This window comes from Euleptes europaea, chromosome 3 (genome assembly GCF_029931775.1).
Source record: "Euleptes europaea isolate rEulEur1 chromosome 3, rEulEur1.hap1, whole genome shotgun sequence".
In the NCBI taxonomy this organism is placed as follows: domain Eukaryota; kingdom Metazoa; phylum Chordata; class Lepidosauria; order Squamata; family Sphaerodactylidae; genus Euleptes; species Euleptes europaea.
Genome location: NC_079314.1, coordinates 9637811 through 9656616, shown reverse-complemented (window position 1 = coordinate 9656616; position 18806 = coordinate 9637811). Strand labels below are relative to the sequence as shown.

General features: G+C 52.0%; 1 protein-coding gene across 2 annotated transcripts; it reads left to right on the top strand.

Annotated features, from left to right (window-relative positions):
* Nucleotides 1–12206: 12206 nt before the first annotated feature.
* On the top strand, nt 12207–18178 carry FOSB (FosB proto-oncogene, AP-1 transcription factor subunit). 2 transcript variants are annotated; one of them, XM_056846197.1, is made up of 5 exons: nt 12207–12354; nt 15819–16193; nt 16806–16913; nt 17695–17979; nt 18080–18178. In XM_056846197.1, the coding sequence occupies exons 1-5, from the start codon at nt 12223–12225 to the stop codon at nt 18143–18145; spliced, it is 966 nt and encodes a 321-aa protein (XP_056702175.1). In that variant the 5' UTR covers nt 12207–12222; the 3' UTR covers nt 18146–18178. The 2 variants fall into 2 exon arrangements, with proteins under 2 accessions (XP_056702175.1, XP_056702174.1); XM_056846196.1 differs by having other exon boundaries at nt 17695–18178.
* Nucleotides 18179–18806: the final 628 nt, after the last annotated feature.

The following is an 18806-nucleotide window of genomic DNA, read 5'->3' as shown; positions in this document are numbered from 1 at the left end:
CCCCCCCCTCTTATTGTGCCTCTCCGTCCACTGTTGGGGAGTTCCTCCCCCGACTCCTATTCTCACTCATCTACATGGGGGAGGGGGTCCCTTCCCAGAGCAAAAGATCCAATTCCCCCCCCCTTATCCCTTTTCCAAGAGCTGAAGCTCAATGGACCCTCCATGCTCAGTCGCAGTATACCACAGGATGCAATAAGCTCGGGTGTCTCCACGCACCGTCTCGGGGGGGGGGCGGTGCCCAATGCCACGGCGCCTGGGCCTGATCCAGAAAGTGGACCTCGCCTCCTTGGCCTGCTTGTTCGCGGGACGAACAAAGACCCACAACCCGATCCCCTGGCTGCCGAGGCACCTGGCGCGAGGAGCCCCGCAGCGCAGCTTTCCTGGGCCACGTGAGGGTTTCCAATACACGGCCTGATCCCAAACCCCCCCCCCCATCGCTTTGCCTTCCAGCTCGTGTGCCTGGCCGAAGCTCAGCCGAACACGTTTGTTGGAAGGGGGGGACGACGACGCTGGGAGGCACGGTGCGCAGCCTGTGGGAAAATGTGGCCTTTTCTGCTCTAACCGTTATACAGCATAGCTTTCCGTGAGCTGCAGACAGAGCCCGCCCCCCTGCACACCTGTGAAGGTAAAGAGCCCCCCCTCCACTGCTCTGCCCATTGGACTGTGCAGCCAGGATGCATGAAGAGGCGAATGTGTGTCAGCGAGCCGCGATCGGCCCCCGAAGCGTGACTCAGCGCCCGGGAACGGCAGCCGCGTTCTTGGCCAGTGACATCAAAGTGCTGTGTCAGACACGTCGGGGATCCTCCCCCACCCCCGGCCCCCACCCCGCCAGAGCCAAAAATGTCTGCGCCCGTCTCTGCCTAGCCCACCCGTCCCCGGATCCCCGATCTGAATCACTGACCACCTCAAACTCCCAAGATCCCTCTGAAACCAGAGGGCTTCCCGCAGCCCCCCTTCAAAGGCAGACAAGGTCCGTTCATTCATTCCATTCATTATTGTGTGTGTGTGTGTAAAGTGCATTATTACCAGGGTAAATTAGCATCAAACATGAACAAAGAGGTCTGCACTTTGAAATGCTCTTGCCCACTGTTTGCCAATTGAGGGGCGGGGCGGGGTGGGGAGGAGAAGCCCCCCCCCAGGACTGTCCAGAACAGAATGGGGGACAGGGAAGGAGCCCCGCAGCTATGGATTTGGGATTTTCCTCCGAGGACCAGCGTCCAGCAATATAAGGAACGCCACACTTTTAATCTGCAACATCTCAAAATAAAACTCATTCAATACCTTTATGGAGACCAGCCAAAATATCAAAACACTGTGCACCTTTTCAAGTTCTTTGTGGAGCTGGGTCTTTTTTAAACGGTTTGTGTGCCTGTTTTAAGCAACAACATTAAGCCCCCCCCCCATGTGCTTAGGGGCAGGGTTTTTCTTTGGGCCAGAACAGCTACCTCTTACAGTATTAATTTCATTCTGCTTCCACAACAACCCTGTGAGGTAGGTCACAGCTAAGGAACCAAGGCTAAGAAATCACAGAACCTAGACCTCTCAGCGACTTCAGGATGGAACAAGTTTTCAGATCCAAGTTACACAGCCGTGGGACCAACTGCTCCATCACTGGGGCCAATCTTGAATGCCTCTTCAGTCAGACTCCAGAGAGAGATTCACAGTAGTCTGTGTCAGAAAAACAAAAAAGGAGTCTGGAGTTCCTTAAGAACAAAGCAATTGTAGGGGAAGGTTTCACCAGGCCTTCCTGGGTTGCATGCCTGCCCGCCTCCCTCCCCACTGGTTGTCAGAGTGGGGACATTTCCATGCACAGCTCCGATGTGTACCAGATCAGGCCCAGCACCCATCACAACTAACTATGGTAACTGGTGAGAACTCAAATGTTTGCTAGATAAAAGTACACTTGAGAAGAAATGGTTGTTTATGATTGAGCCCTAATTGGACATCCAAAGTAACCCCCATCCAAAGTAACCCCCATCCAAAGTAACCAAAGTAACCAATGACACCTCAAAAATTAAGGAGTGGTCTTACTCAGGAAACGTCAACCTACCTAACTGGGCCTCATTCACAATAACGGTTTCTCCCATATTACAATTAGAGTCCTGTTCTGCTTTAGAAACCCAACAAGAGTTTCAGGGTATAAGCTCTCAAAAGATTACATTCCCAAAATTTTGTTGGTCCCTGATGTGCTACAGAACTCGAATCTCAACGGTTCTGCTGCCAACCAGCATGACTACCCTCTGAAACTATCCCATACCACAAAGCATGAAGTTAGAAAGTCATGCAAGATTGTTATTGCCTAAGGCTGCTGTTGTGAGCCATCCTATAACGATGACGCAGAGGTTCCTCCACCTGTGCCTCCTCTTCTTGCTTCAGGGCCTTGGGATCTCCAGGTCACAGTTTGTTCCTATATCTTCAACCAATGCCATTCACTTTCCTCCAAGTAGCAAAAGAGCCAAAGGTGGATCTAAGGTCTGATAAGTTCATGCCAACACATCTCCGCATTAGCCTCCCATGACCACCAAAACCTTCCTAGAAAGCCTGACACATTTGGCTTGAGAGGAGTGGCACTATTTTTAGAACTGTCCAGGAAGCAGCGTGCAATTTGTAGCTTCTGCCTCAGGACGATTTATCGTGCCAGAGTGGATCTGGAACGGCATCTCTTGCAAAATGTGATCCAGCTACTGAATGAAAAGCTAGGACCCCCCCCCCCCAATTCAGCACATATGGTCAGGCGTGGATCAGCCACTTAACCTATAGGGCACGTTCCCGGTGGGTGGCTGGTCCGGAGAGCCCCCTGGCACCCGGAAACAAGCAGAGTCAAGCCTGGTAGGTCAGCCAGCGCTTCAAGAGTCAATCAAACTCACCCACTGCCTTCTTCTGCACCGCCACCCAGGCATAAAGGGGCCAGTGTTGCTTTTTCAGCATGAGTGTATCCCAATATAAACAGATCCCCACCCCATGAGCACCCAGCTTGCTGGGGGTAAAGTGTGGATGACTGGGGAAGGAACTGGCAAACCACCTAGTAATCACAGTCTGCCTAGTAAACATTGGGATGTGACGTCACCCCAGGGGTCAGTAATGACTTGGTGCTTGATTCTTTATCTTTACCTACAGAAAATACGTCTATTAGAGACTTACCTGGCAACAATCAAATGTGCAAAATTCAGTCTCTCACCAAATTAAGCCGGCAGCCAGACATCTTTTGAAACAGAGGCACAATGCATATCCCCTAAAGGAGAACACGTAGGCGTGCAGTCTCAGGGGCGGGTGGGGAGGGGTGATGGTTAGTGACTTATTCCTAATGAGAGGTTCTGGGGTTCAAAACTGCCGCGAAAAAAAACTTTGTAGATTTCATTTTGGCTGCCTTGTCTTAGGTCAAAGTTCAAATTCAAATTTATTAATAAGGTCAACTGACCAATCAAGTGCCAACACATCAAGATTTCCAGACTCAATAGTTTTGCGCTGCAGAACCACAGACTGTCCGTACATATAAAGGTGTAAGATCAATAAAAGCAACCCCTGGTTAAAATTATCATCTTAAAATTGATAAAATTGTAAAATATTCTAACAATCATTCTCTAATAAAGTTCTGCATATTTTAATAGCAACAGCGCAGAACTTGGCAGTTTGGAGCGTAAGCTGAGGGCCTTCTCCTAATAGGAGCTTCTTTGCCAAAAGCTCAGCTGACTCTTCAGGGAATTTACCAAGTAGGGGGGAAATAAGCTTTGGTCTAACTTCGTGGTAGAATGGGTAACATATCAGTGCATGTTCGATGGTTTCAATGTCCCCTGTACCACACGGACAAAACCTCTCTGATCTAGGGATCTTCTTATATTTCCCTTCTAAGACAGCCGATGGTAGGGCCTGGCATCTGGCAAGGGTAAAGGCCTTCCTATAATTAATAGACTCAAGATGATAAAAATAAGCCACAGGTGAGACTAAGTATCTAGATTTATCAGGTACTAGGGGAAATGGTGATTTTACAAGGTCTGTCTGGCGTTCAATGTCTTCCACCCTTTGCTTCAAGAAACTTGATGCTTGGTCTACGCCATGGCTAACAGGGTAGGTGGAAAAAGCCCCAGGCAGGCCATTTTATTAAGGACCATCTTTAGCCATGTTGATTGCAACTTATCCTGTAGAAGCAGGGGTAACAGTCTTTGAGGGATAAGATTTAATTTGAGCCAAAGAATAATGGAAGCAGTACAGACCCTTGCCTCCACCCTCACCAGTCCTGCCTCCAGTCTAGCAGTAGCATTTGATACGCAACGAGGTAAATGGAGGTCATGGATCCCACTGGGACACTGGGGCATATTGACTTTAAATATTCCCAAATGCTGATATTTTCTTGGCTGTGTAGAAGGCATTCTTTCAAAAATCTCATTGGCCAGAAGGAGTTTGCAATGTGGTACCACCTGCAGCTACCAGAGCCATAAGAACTCCAATGTCATTCTCCTCTCTGTTCTATACACCTGCATTCCTAGAGCTGGGTATTCATAACACATTTGGGTCTCACTGTGGGAAGAGGGAAAGGGGAGTGCTGTTCCATCTGGGTGTCTCACAAGTGGGGAGGGCAATCTTTCAGACACTGTTGTTGAGGTGGCAGCAGCACACAGACAGGGGGTGGCATAGAGAGGGGAAGCCAGCTGCTTAGAATAGCCTGGCACAACAGGGTCCCGTCTGATTGCAGTGGGGCAGACTGGTGGAGGCTATATTTGGGGCCTGGGCAAAATTGTCTCTTAGTGTCTCGCCGGCCAGCCACTTTCCCATGCAAGATCCGCCCGAGACAGTTGCCAGAAATCCTTCGGCATGCTACTCTCTGTGGTTATGAGCCATGCCACAAGGAATGCAAACAGCCACCCAGTTGGGAAGGTCCCTTACCTCTGGGAACAGACACCACTAAAATCAGTGCCCCAGGCAGAAGAAACTGGGAACCACAAACAGGGAATCCAATGGAGCTCAATTGTTTTCTTTCTTTTTAATTATGACATCAGCGTTGATTTAAAGATGAGACATAGTTGTCTAACATGACACATAACCTATATAATATGAACACAGTCAAACTACTCAAGTGAATGGTGCTAAATTTCTAAGATGTCAGGTGGAGTTATAATGCACTCTGTACATGCCCAAGAAGCACACAGCCCCAAACTGACCTTGGCCATTTAGAGATCCTGGGGGAACAGACCATAATTTCCTAGGCTCACTGCACATGCTCAGACTCACTCTCTGTTCTTTATTATTACTTCTCTGGTTCCATGGTGGGGGCTTAACATAGAAAACAGGTTGTAGGGCTGAGCATGCACTTCTCTCCCACAGATCAGCCTGGAAACCAACATGGGTTCATTGTGCCAGAACGCAGGACAGAGCATTACAGCAGCCAATGCGTGCTGACTCTTGCAAGCACAATGCACATAGGACCACACAGCTACAATTAGTTTTCTCTTCAAGCCCTCTCCAGGTTGGTGCCCCTCCAAATTCAATCCCCAGAAATAAAGCAGCTGTTCAGAGAAAATAGTTCCTGATGTGCACATAGACAATTAATTAGAAGCAATGAATGATGTGAAGCTGGCTCATCTCCTGCCCACCGGGGGCGGGGGGCCTCAGTCCAGTGCCCCCACTCTTTTTGAGCTTCTGGGAACCGATTGCCTGTCGGACAGGCCTCAGTGCACTGAAGAAGCAGCCCGGCCCAGGCTCCGTTTGTGGCAGTACGAAGGGCTGAAAGCAGCCGGCAGTGAGCAGCGCAGTCCGCTCCAGGAGCAAAGAGAGAGGCAGGCATAGCTGGTGGGTTGAGGGCTGCCACTACACCTGAGCTCCCGGGCACAAGCTTGCCAATGTGCCCATAAAGGTCCCGCTTCCTACTGAGGAGCCCCATCCAATTAAGCCCAGGAGAGCTACCTGGAGGGGTCCATCCCAGGGCCGTCTTAATGCACGGGCGTGCTGGGCAGTTGCCTAGGGCCCCCACGAGTGTAAGGCCCCCATGCTAATCTATGTAGTGACTTCCATATTTAGCATGTGTTTTACTAACGATAATGAACAATATTAATGTTAATTTGGGTTTGGATTAAGAATAAATAAAAGTAAAGGTCCCCTGTGCAAGCACCGGGTCATTCCTGACCCATGGGGTGACGTCACATCCTGACGTTTCCAAGGCAGACTTTGTTTATGGGGTGGTTTGCCAGTGCCTTCCCCAGTCATCTTCCCTTTACCCCCAGCAAGCTGGGTCCTCATTTTACCAACCTCGGAAGGATGGAAGGCTGAGTCAACCTTGAAACCAACTTCCGTTGGGATCGAACTCAGGTCATGAGCAGAGTTTGGACTGCAGTACTGCAGCTTACCACTCTGCGCCACGGATTATACTGATTATGAAAAGTTAAAGGTCCCCTTGTGCAAGCACCGGGTCATTCCTGACCCATGGGGTGATGTCACATCCCGACGTTTTCTAGGCAGACTTTGCGGGGTGGTTTGCCAGTGCCTTCCCCAGTCATCTCCCCTTTACCCCCCAGCAAGCTGGGTACTCATTTTACCGACCTCGGAAGGATGGAAGGCTGAGTCAACCTTGAGCCGGCTATACTGATTATACTGAAGTATAATTCAAGAAAGGACTTGTTCATTATGGAAGCACCAATAAATATATCTTTAATTTTATCATCCATTTACATTCTTATCCCTGTGAGTGGTTGTGTAGCTAGGGGCTCCAGGGCACTGCTTTGCCCAGGGACCTACAATGCTGATAAGACGGCCCTGCCAGGGCCGGCTCCACATGCACCCTAGGGCACCAAACGTGCATAGAAATAGGCTCTTACAGAGAACTTTGATTTTGTGTTTTGCCATCGAGCCAGTTGCCACATTCAGATGCCAGGGATCAAGGGTACACACTTCAAGGGAGCCCCTCTGGTCCGGCATTCAGTTTCCTACAGCTGCTCACTCAAATAACACAGAGAAATCCACAAGCAGGGTAGGAAGACAACAGTCCTCTTCTGTGGATTGCCCCTCAATATCTGGTAGTCGGAAAGGTATATTGCACCTAAATATGAAGGCTCTGTTTAGGGCTCCATGTAAAGAGCCAATGTGGTGTAGTCACTCAAGTATCAGCCAAGGACCAATGGGATCTGATTCAGATTCCTGCCCTGCCATGAATATCGTGTGGGTGTTCTCAGGTCAGTCAATCTCTCTCCACCTAACCTACCTCACAGGGCTGTTGTGAGGCCAAAATCGAGGTCAGGGCAGGATAAAAATGTGATCAAGGTTAACAGTTATCGATAAAGCTATTGATAGACTGAATGTACAGTATTCTTATTAAATTATTCTGACTGGGAGCCCATGAGCACATCTTGTGGTATTTTAATTGTGTACCGATTTTCTTTTATTTTGTTAGCAACTCATATATATGGACTTTAGTTCCCTTGAGCAGCTAAGGAAACAATCTGGAGAAGGCCAATCTATTGCATGCTACAAAAAAGATGCTGAGGGATCACAGCTTATAAGAACTGCTCCAAGGGGAAAGTATCCACCAGGATAATACTCTAGGCCAGCAAGACTCCCCCCCCCCCCTCCAGTTGCATTTGGTTATTGTGTAAACCTGCCCTCTTATTTCATTTGGACAGTTTCTAAAATTAATTTTAGAATTGTTATGCCATTAAAGGTCTATGATGATGAATTTCAGAATTGGCACATGCCACGCTTTTCAGTTGCACCCCACCGCCCACAACATTTTGAACAAAGATTGAAAACCGTGAACACATGAAGCTGCCTTGTACTGAGTCACATTATTGGTCCATCAGGGTCAGTATTGTCTACTCAGACTGGCAGCTTCTTTCCAGGGTCTCAGTCGGAGGTCTTTTACTCACCTATCACCTGGTCCTTTTAACTGGAGATGCTGGGGATTGAACCTGGGACCCTCTGCATGCCAAGCAGATGTTCTGCCAATGAACCACGGCCCCTCCACAAAGGCTGGCAGTTCACCAGTGCTGCTCTGCACATGAAGACGGGTAATCAGGAACCCCCAAACTGGGAAGGATGTTCAAATGGCACAAATTTAATTAGCCTTTCCCAATCTACTGTAAGCACTGTGACACAAAAAGTGTGTGTGTGTGTTGGGGCGGGGGGGGGGGGGGGAGACCAGAAAAGCCTCTTCTCTGGGGCTTCCTGACAGATATTAAAAGAGAAGCCTGGAGAATCCCAGCTGGAAGCTTCAACATCTGGAGTTGATCAGTCAGCTTTGCCTAAGGAAAAAAACATTGGCAGAGACAAGGCAGCTCAACACAAACACAAACACACACACGCACACCCCTCCCTCCGTTCCCATACCCGCAGGGTACCAAAATTCTCCGCTTGGCCTCTGTGTCAGCACCTCATTGGGTGGGGAATGAAAAACCATTCATGAGGAAGGAGTGGCTGAGCCTTACCTGAAATACCTGCTGCATCCTTCCCACGGGCAATTGGGAGGGGGGGTCAGTGCCCTGGGGGGGTCTTCTCTCCCCAGATTTGAGGAGGGGTTGGATCTTCCATGGGGGCAGCTTTATTTTTTGCACAAAAGCTTATGCTGGAATCACTGCTTGTTCGTCTTTAAGCTGCTGCTGGACCCCCTGTTTTATTTTGCCCTCCAGACTGAAATTTCCTGATTTTTCTAAGCAACATGATATGTACAGGTACATTTCTCAGGATTGCTTAGTTCTTTTCCTGGGTAGTTGCCCCTTGTATTTGCACTAGATCATTCATTGAAATGGGGGAAGAGAAGAGGTACAGGGGCTGAAAGTTCAAAATTTGACCTGGAAAGCCTCTAGACCCAGACAGAGTTAGTTGATGATCAGGGAAGGCCAGGTGGTACTTTCTCAGAGGAATTCTCCCCGCAGCAAGAAAAATAAAGAAAAATAAATTCAGCTTGAATGCAATTTCCAGTGTTCTTGGCTATGAGCTTTAAGCCTGCATACGCTCAGAAGGACTACTATCCTTGGCTTCTTTTCCATTACTACTATGCATATCTGGGGTTGGAAGCCAGTCTTTCCACATTAAGCTCTAGCTGGGACTTGTCCTGCTGTTGTTAGAAGGTTACGAAATGATGCCTGAAAGTGATGCAGAACTATGCAAGCTTCTGAACTAGACAGGATTTCTCTTTTGGTAAAACCATTAGGCTGTTGTTTACAAGCTCTTTCCCCAGAACAGTGCCAGCTCAGCCGGCTCTTTCATTCATCTACAAATCTCTCTAACATACAGCTTCACTTCGGAATCCTCTCTGCCTGCTTCCTGGAGCAGGGCTTTGGGGGAATCCTCTAGCCCAGACTTGTGCTGTCAACACAGGCGGAGCTTCCCTTTTTGATTCCAGCCATCGTAGCTGCTCTGGGGAACACTCCCAGCCTCTGGTGCTTGTCCGTCCCAAGCAGGATTCCCCCAAAGGTGTATTGCCAACTTCCGCCAGCACAAGTTCAAATATCTCTCTGTGGGGATGAGGGCCTAGGGAACTTCTGAAAGGGAGGTCCATTTCCTAGAGTTCCCGAGGTCCTGGAATTCTTGCAAGACGGAGTGGAACAGGGACTGAAAGCAGCTACACTATGCAGGCAGGTAGCAGCTCTATCGTCGGTCATTCCTTCCATTAATGGCATTGCACTCTCCAGGCACCCACACATTCAGACCTTCCTGAAGGGAGTGATCCAGACTAGCCCTCCAACCATACACCGCTTTCCTACGTGGCATCTCAGCGTGGTGCTGGCTGCACTCACTAGACCTCCCTTTGAACCCATCAGGGAGATCCCGCTAAAGATGCTAAGAATGAAAGCAATTTTCTTAACGGCAATTACCTCGGCCAGGAGGGTCTCGGAATTAGGAGCATTGTCAGTTAGGAGGGCTTTCTTCTTGTTCTTGGGAGATTAACAGTGGCAAGCCAACAGCAAACAGAAGGTGTGTGTCAACTATTCATGCTCACATCACTCGCAGGGAGGTCAAATGAAGTGGCAGGAGGAAAGGCATCTCTGTGTGGGTTCAGCCATACCGGAGGATTCTGCCTTTTCCTTTTCTGTTCAATATATCTGGGGATTGGAGGATGGTGCTTCCGGCCACCCTCACACTCCAGCCCCATTCTAGTTGGAATTAATTCTTCTTTGGATCATAACAAGCGAGGCAGCTTAACAAGAGCGTGGCCCAGTCTGCAAACTTATAATAAAACTGAATTGGGGGGGGGGGGGTTAAGAATAACACAAACACACAAAATGTGGCTTATGAATCATAGGCAGAGGCACCCTTCAAGCCCCATTCTTCACATGAATGGTTAGAAGATTCTGGCTGCATGCTTGAATCATTCAATGAAGCTTGAACTAATTAATTATTGGGGTTAACCTTAATTAGCCAGGCCAGAAGCCAACACAATAGCATGCTTTTAAAAAAAAGTTTTACAGGCTATAGGGGTTTGGTGTATTATATTGATACTGGATGGAAAAAAAACCCCCAATGAGCTCTCCTTCTACCAATGAGCGACAGCTTTTGTTAGACATCTTGGCTTTCTTTCACTATACGTTGTTTCCCTTTTTCAAGTGCCTCTAATGAAGTAAATTCAATGAAGTAACAAAAACCAGGTAAGAGGCAGGCTATAGATTAATCAATTATACAACAGCTTTGCTGGATTAGGCCAAAGGTAGATTTTTAAAAATTCATACAAGAGTAGCATTGGCCAGATCTCTGTTGTCGTCCCTAGCACCTGCTAGTCAGATATACACTGCCTCTAAACATGGAGGATCCACATGGGTAAGGTGGCCAATAGCCAGTGAACCAGTCAGCGTGATGCAAGGGTTAGAGTATCAGACTAGGACCTGGGAGACCCAGGTTTGAAACTACCATGGAAGCTTGCTGGGGGACTTGGCTTCCTGCCCTGAAAAACCTCCAGACTAACAAAGGCTACAGTCAACAATAGCCATGTATATTAGCTTTGGATTTCACACATTACCAGATCATTTCAGGACACAATGCTTCCATATTAACATACCACACTCTCATTAGTACATTATCTTGATACTTACAGGACAATGATTAGCACATTACTTCTGCAGGACACTAAGCTCAAACCCAACCCCTCTCTGACTCTTGACACTGAGAGACACTGTCCTTCAGTGTGACTCCTCTGAAGATGCCTGCCACAGCTGCTGGCGAAACCGTCAGGAAAGAAAATTCCAAGACCACGGTGACACAGCCCGGATAACCTACAAGAACCAATTGCTGGGGGACCTTGGGCCAGTCACATACTCTGTGAGCCTAACCTAACTCACAGGGCTGTTGTGCGGAAACCACGAAAGCCGCTTCGCCTCCTCATTGCAGAGAAAGGCGGGATGCACATAAAGGAAATGAAATAAACCTCCCTTTCTCCATTGATTGTTCCGATTCGGGAGTGTTTCGAAAGCATCCCGAACCGTCCGCACGCCTCGGGGCAGTGAGTTCCACAGGCCCCCCTCGTTCCGGGAGCCGGCCTCGCTGCGCGCCTGGAGCTTTCGAGCCATTTCTAGCCTTGTAGTAAAAGTTTCTATTAATACCCGCCACGAAAGCGGCCGGGGAGGCTCTTCAGCCGCCGCAGCGCTGGCTGGGGCTGAGAAAGGGATTCCCTCTGACGTCATTGCTAGGATACCAAACAAACACAGCAGAGACAAGCCCATATATGGCTAATTGCGTCACAGGAACTCCAGCGGGGCGGAGCGAGGGATCCCCTGCCTTCCCGGCTGAAAAGGACCCCCTTGCCGGGCAGCCGGGGGGCTCCTTTTCGGCGGGGCGGGCCGGGGGGTCGGGCGGGGGCCGCGGGCCGAGTTTGGGGCGCGGGGGGGCGGCGGGGCGGCCGCGGGGGGCCGGTTTCGGGAGCCCGGCCGGGGCTCTTCCTGGCGACGTCACGAGGGGGGCGGGCCCCTCTTGGATAAATAGGGCCGGCGCCGAGCGTGCTCCATTCATAAGACTTGTGCCGGGGGAGCGAGAGCGGCGGAGACGGAGCTCGCCGCCGCGGCGGCTGGTTGGACTTGTGCGGGGGGCTTTTTTTGCGGGGAGGGGGCGCCACGCTGGGGAGGCTTTCCGGGGCTTCGGCGGCGGCCGCCCCTTGGCAGGATGCGGCGCTGAGAAGCGGCGGCGGCGGCGGTTCTGGACGGCGGGGTCCGGCGGCGACTTCCCCGCGGGCAGGAGCGGAGCTCGGCCCTCACCTTGGCTTCCAGGCGCCCCCCGCGCGGCCGCGGCCTCCCCCCGGCGCCCCCCAGGGAGATGTATCAGGGCTTCCCCGGAGACTACGACTCCGCCTCGCGGTGCAGCTCGTCCCCGTCGGCCGAGTCCCAGTACCTCTCCTCGGTGGATTCCTTCGGCAGCCCCACGGCCCCCGGCGCCGCCTCCTCGCAGGTAAGGAAGGGGGGAGCCGGGGCTCAGCGCCCCCTTCCAGCCACGCGGCCTGCCTGCAAGCTCTGCGCGCCTGCGGCTGTCCCTCTCGCGGAGGCAGGGCGCCGGGCTCTGCGGCCAGCCGGGGGGCGTCCGTCCCGCGCCGCTTTGCAAGCCTCCTCGGGGCGCCAAAGTTTGCAGTGCATGCCGTTCTTCTGTCTTTCGTGCATGCCGCGGTTGCGTTGCAAGCAAAGCCGCCTTCCGGGCTTCGGCTCCCGCTCGGCTCCCGCAAAGTCCTCCCGCCCGTCGGCACCCGCCGCTCTTTCCCCCCACGCCCGCTTTTCCCCGCGGCCGGCCGACGCGCATGCGCACCGCGAGGGCGCGAGGGGGAGGAGAGCGCGAGGGGGGGAGGAAGGCGGGGTCGTGCGTAACGCGTGACGTCCTGGAACGCTCCGTGCTGACGCTGGGCACGTACGGAGCGTCGTCCTCCGCCCCTAGGCGCGCGCGGGTTATTTTGGAACGCTGGTCCGCCCCCGTTGCTAAGGGGCGGGCCGCGCGGCGGGCCCGCGCTGGTTGGTGGAGCCGCGCAGGGGGAGGCCACGCCCCCTCCGCCGCCTGCAACTTTCTTCATGAAAGGCAGCAAAGGCGCGAGGAGTTAAAAATAAGCCTGGGGGGGGGGAGAGAGAGAGAGTTCGCAGATGCACGCCCGGGCAATGCGTGTCAGCGTGGTCGGGGGATAATTATGGGATGTGGGCTGCCCCTTCCTGTGGGGGGGCTATGAGGCAGCCTGCATCCCATATTAATTCTCAGGGGGGGGTCATAGGGTTGTTGCAGCCCCTCCAGCTCCCATGACTTGCAAGCCCTATGTATTCTCGGGTTGGGGGGAGTAGTCCATGCTACATCAAATAGGGAGAGGAAAAGCAGGTGGGGGCACAGTAAGCCCCTGGGGGCGCCCCCCCCCAGTCCCTGATGCCAGTTGCGGAGGGCAGCAGCACCCCCCCTTTCGTTGCCTGCCCTACAGTGGTGGGTTAGTGCACCTGCTTCGGGTCTTCCCTGTCACCTCAGGGCCCGTGGGTCAGTGGTAGAGCATCTGCTTGGCATGCAGATGGTCCCAGGTTCAATCCTCAGCACCTCCAGTTTAAAGGACCAGGCAGTAGGTGATGGAAAGACCCCTGGAGAGCCATGAAGAGGGGCCGTGGCTCAGTGGTAGAGCCTCTGCTCGGCATGCAGAAGGTCCCAGGTTCAATCCCTGGCACCTCCAGTTTAAAGGACCAGGCAGTAGGTGATGATAAAGACCTCTGCCTGGGACCCTGGAGAGCTGCTGCCTCGTATTAACAAGCTGCCATTATATTCTCAGGCACAATTCAGGCTGGTGGTTTGGCTGTGGCTTGGGGCCAGGGGAACCCTGCACATACTTTGGGGAGGGGCGGTGGGTCAGTGGCGGAGCATCTGCTTGGTGGGCAGAAGGTCCCAGGTTCAGTCGCCGACATCTCCAGTTAAAGGGGCTAGGCAAGTAGGTGATGTGAAAGACCTTGGCCTGAGACCCCGGAGAGTGCCATTCCGAGTAGAGAAGACTGACTTTGATGGTCCAAGGGTCTGATTCAGTAGAAGGCAGCTTCATGTGTGCCTTTCCCTTTCAGCCCCGTCATGAGTGCTTTTGCAGGCCGGGGAATGGGGAAAGGTTTGCAGGTCAGGATTCAAGCCGGCTTGACTGCCAGGTTAAATCACCCCAAACTGCTAGATCACTAACTCACCCGTTAAAGCCCTTTTCTTGGCCCACCCCCCGCAAATATCCCAGCTTATTTTGCTCACCCACTCTGAAAATACCCACTGGCCCACCCTCTAGTAAGCAGTCACGGAGTTTAGGAATTGCAGGCAGCAGCAGCTATTTTTGAGAGCCACACATATATGTGTGTGTTTGAAAAGGTCCTTCTGATTCTCCTGAGATTGGATTATCACAGTTGGCCATCGCCAGACTTGGGGGCTTTGAGGATGAGGGCAGAACTAAACCAAAGGGTGCTGGTTCCACACAAGCGTCTGTCCCCAGAATACTGGTGACTTTCAGAGGCTTTATATTGTTGTAATGAGGAAGCAGGTGGATTGTCCCAAAAATGTCTCGGGGGACTGCAGCCAATCCTTTCCCCTTCAGTCCAGCCGGCAGGACAGGCGCTGCTCCTGGTTGCCCGTTGTCAGTGGGGAGAGATCCTTGGAAACTGCTAATGTGTTTGAGGCTGGCTGCTGGCTTTTAAAAATATGTGGATCGGGTACGTCAGCTGCGCTGGCCAAGTCCCAGGCCACAGCACTTGCCGGTAAAATAGATCCCCTCCCTGCTTCCCCTGCCTTCTTGCAGGCAATTGGTCTTCTCTCATCTAGATGGCAGTTTGGACTGAGGAATCAGCATGGGAACTGTCGATTCCAGGCCCAGTTCTGCAGGGCCTGTAAGACAGAGATGTTCCACCTAGCATATGTTGAGGCAGCAACGATTTTAGTAGATCAGCTGGCCTCCCCTCCCCTTTTTCCTTTCCTTTGCTTTCTTTTTATTTCATTTGCCCCCCTATTTTCCTGGTTGTTTCTTTCTGTCTCAACTCCTTGGAGGACCTGAGAATTTTGGGTCACCGCGGTCACCTACAGCTGTTTACAAACAACTCACTGAAAAGAAATCAGTATTCTATAGTAGGTACGACATTAGGATGCCATCCTTTAACTTAATAAGCAATTATAGTTTTAGTTCGGTTTTATTTTAACCCATATATCTGCATGCATTGTCTGTTGGAAGCTACTCTGAGCCTGACTTGCTTGGGAAAGGGCAGGGTATAAATAAAATACAAATCAATAAATAGGGGTTGTTGAGGTGAGCAGATGCCTGAGAGGTACCCCAGCATAATTCTGAGAGAACAGAGTTGAGATCTACTGGCATGAGAGGTGTATTAATTGTTGCAGGTGTCTTAGATTATTTGGTTTGGTGTGGGGGACAAAAATACAGTAGGGATGGGTTTTCCGGTTATTTTGCTGCATAGACCAGAGGCAACTGGGTCTTGGTAAAATGTAATTTTTCATGGAACAATACCTCTGGATAGGGGACCACTGAGAACTTTTCTGATGATTAGGGCTTTTGACAAAGATGCAGCCACGGCAAAGGTCTCCTTCTGATGGTTGTCATTCCCTAATTCATTTCAGGGACTCGAATCCTGCCTTCCCACTAACTGGAGCTGCAGCCCGATAGATCTGAACGCCCCCCCCTTTCTCTACAGCTTTCTTCCTCCAGGTGTCTAGTTTAGGCCATAGTCCTGACGATGGGGTGGCTAAAAGGCTGCTAATGAGTCCCTCAGGACACTCTGCAGGGTTGGAAAACAATAAAGCCAGGTTTTGTATCCCTGGGGCCACAAAACCTGGCTTTATTGTTTCCCAACCCTGCAGAATGAAACACCTTGGGGGGGGGCAGCCATCTTGCCCAGTCTCTGAGCTTGTTGTCTTTTGTACGTTTTCAGGAGTGCAGCGGCCTTGGGGAAATGCCTGGATCATTTGTGCCAACAGTGACTGCCATCTCGACTAGCCAAGACCTCCAGTGGCTGGTGCAGCCCACCCTGATCTCCTCCATGGCTCAGTCCCAGCAGCCTCCGGGACAGCAAATGCCTCCGCAGCAACAGCCCCCTCCGGTGGACCCCTATGACTTGCCCGGCACCAGCTACTCCACTCCGGGCATGAGTGCCTATGCCGGTGGGCCCCCAACAGCCCCCGTAGCTGCTGCCCCACAGCGTTCCACCAGGGCCCGGCCCCGAAGGACGCGGGAAGAAACGGTGAGCTGGGAAGATTGTAGGGCCTTCCTTCTCCTGTGGAACTACCTCTGGGGAATCGGCGACGAGGTTACTAACTCCAATAATTTTGCACCCTATTTCCAACCCTGCTGTCTGAGACACCTTCACTTCCCTCCGACCCGAGCATGCGAGGAATGTTAAGCTAATCCTAAAATGTCATTGCTGCAATTGGGGTGGGAATGCCTTGACCAAGGGGGTGTGGGGCGTGCTTTTCTGACCTGGCTGTGCTCCCCCTGGTGATAGCTGGAGAGGCAAGACCTAGCCAAGGCTTGGCCCGTTCTGTATTGCTCATCAATGCAGCAGCTAGAAGCAAGCAGGTCCGCCCCCCTCCCCCAAGCCAATCGTCTCCACTGAAAGTGGCTTCTAAGTAAAGTGGCTGGCTATTTTCACTTCATTAGAGATAGAGGTGGCATCTTTAGGGCATGTGGTTGAGAATCTAGTTCCTGTAGGCCAAGAAGCAGATCTTCGGGCTGAGTGCAGAAATTAAAACCGGGTTTCCGCACAGAGGAGAATCCTTCTGGCTGTCCCTGGTGGAACAGCAGCTGCCAGCCCACCTGGGGAAAGGTGTGCGTGAGTTTCCCTTGGGAAGAAGTCTTTGCCTAGGAAAGGGAACTTCTCAGCCTGCCTTCCTTCGACTGACCGCCTCTCTTATCCTTGCAGCTAACACCAGAAGAAGAAGAAAAACGGCGCGTCCGCCGTGAGAGGAACAAGCTAGCGGCGGCTAAATGCCGGAATCGCCGCAGAGAACTGACGGATCGACTGCAAGCAGTGAGTAGACGCTTGTATAGACTGTGGCTTTCTGGTTCGTCTGAGATATTATTCTCTGGGGCTGCCCTTATGAGCTGTGCCCACCCCCCACCCCATCCAGCCAAGGCACATGTGTGAGCCTGGGCTCCATCCAGCTCAGTGCTGGGGGAGGTGGAAGGGACTACCAGGGTCATCTAGTCCAACCCCCTGCACAATGCAGGATCACTTCTCATCATCCAGCTGCCATTTTGAAGGAGAAGAAAGACTGCCACCTGTGGGCATACTCCATAGGCTAGTGTCCGGCTGTTACATTAGTTCACTCCCTTGTTAGTGTATGGCTTGGGGTGAGAAACTGAGCGAGCGTGCCTGGAAAGAGGGGTCCAGAGATCTTCTCAATGAATGTAGTTGCTCAGTGAATTGATGGCTAGGACTAGCCCCATCTTGGAAGCTAAGCAGGGTGGGAGACCACCGAGGAACACCAGGGTTGCTTCACAGAGGCAGGCAACGGCAAACCGCTTTTGAACGTCTCTTGCCTTGAAAACCCTATACAAGTCAGTTGCCCCTCGGCAGCGCTTTCCACCCCAACCCAAGAAGGGTGGGCAGGCCGAGGCATCAACTGCTGAAGGCTTCTCTTGGGCTGGATAGTGAAGCGGCACAGTGACAGGGGCTTGCGTCCGGTCCCTTCCCTCGAGGCCTGCAGCTTGCCCGGGCCCAGTTAGTGGTGCGTGCCCTGCGAGTCCCACCGTGCCCGTTGCTTCCTGCCCTGGCCCTCCACTGACTCCGCGCTCCACCTCTTCCCCAGGAGACAGACCAGCTGGAGGAAGAGAAGGCCGAGCTGGAGTCCGAGATAGCCGAACTGCAGAAGGAAAGAGAGCGGCTGGAATTCGTCCTCGTGGCTCACAAGCCCAGCTGCAAAATTCCGTACGAGGACATACCCGAGCTGAGCGGCCAGCCTGGCACCTCCACTGAGGTGGGCGCTCTGGCGATGGCCGTAAAAGAGGACCCCTTTGGGCCGACGGCCTACTCATCTGTGCCTCTCCACTACCAGCAGAGCCTTGGAGGAGTGCAGGCCCTGGGCCCAGCGGAGGTAGCGTTTTCTAGTTCTTACTTTACACATGGTGAACAGCTGACCGACCCGTACCCGGCTAACCCTTCATATACGTCTTCGTTTGTCTTCACCTACCCAGAGGGAGCCTCCTGCGGAGCCACCCACCAGCGGAACAGCAGCAGCGACCACTCCTCGGACTCCCTGAACTCCCCTTCACTCCTTGCTTTGTGAAACTAAAACAAAAACCGCCGCCGCCAAGCGCAAATCTCGCACGCTCTCTAACTAACAAACCCACGTGTGCAAACTTGCTTGTGAGCGGGGGTTGGGGGAGAGATGGAACCCCCCTCCCCCAGCCCAACCTGCATCTTGGGCCATCAGATATAACGCCCGCCCCCCACAAAAAAACCCCACAAAAAAACCAACAGCCACCTGCCAACATCTGCAACACTGCCTCTCTGGCTGTGTGACATTTTGTTGTTGAACTTTGGAGGACGCGGCACACGGTGGGGAGTCTTGGCAGAGGAATGTCTGTTTTTAAATTCCTATGATTTGGACTTCGCAAGAGGAACAAGGACACGTTTTGGAGTACAAGTCGGATTCCGCATCTTGGAGAATACTGAGCCTTGCTGGATCTCTGGGACTTCGGAGCGGGGCATGTAGGGGGCAGGGTTTGACTTTCCCTGAAAGGGAACTCCTGGTTGAATCATGTGGACTGTGTTTCCCTGTTTCTTGCTACATTTGTAAGAAGTCAAGCAAAGGAAGTGTCCCATCAGCCACAAAAATGAGGATGAATTATTCTTCTCCCCCAAATACAAAAAAGCTGCCTATCTTTCACTGCGTTGACTTGCTTGGTGAATTTTAATTCA

Bases quoted from the DNA above. Each gene is read 5' to 3' on its own strand.
- FOSB (XM_056846196.1), top strand. From the start codon at position 12,223: ATGTATCAGGGCTTCCCCGGAGACTACGACTCCGCCTCGCGGTGCAGC. The intron at 12,355-15,818 runs GTAAGGAAGGGG...GTACGTTTTCAG, and splicing joins CCGGCGCCGCCTCCTCGCAG to GAGTGCAGCGGCCTTGGGGA. The intron at 16,194-16,805 runs GTTACTAACTCC...TTATCCTTGCAG, and splicing joins TCTGGGGAATCGGCGACGAG to CTAACACCAGAAGAAGAAGA.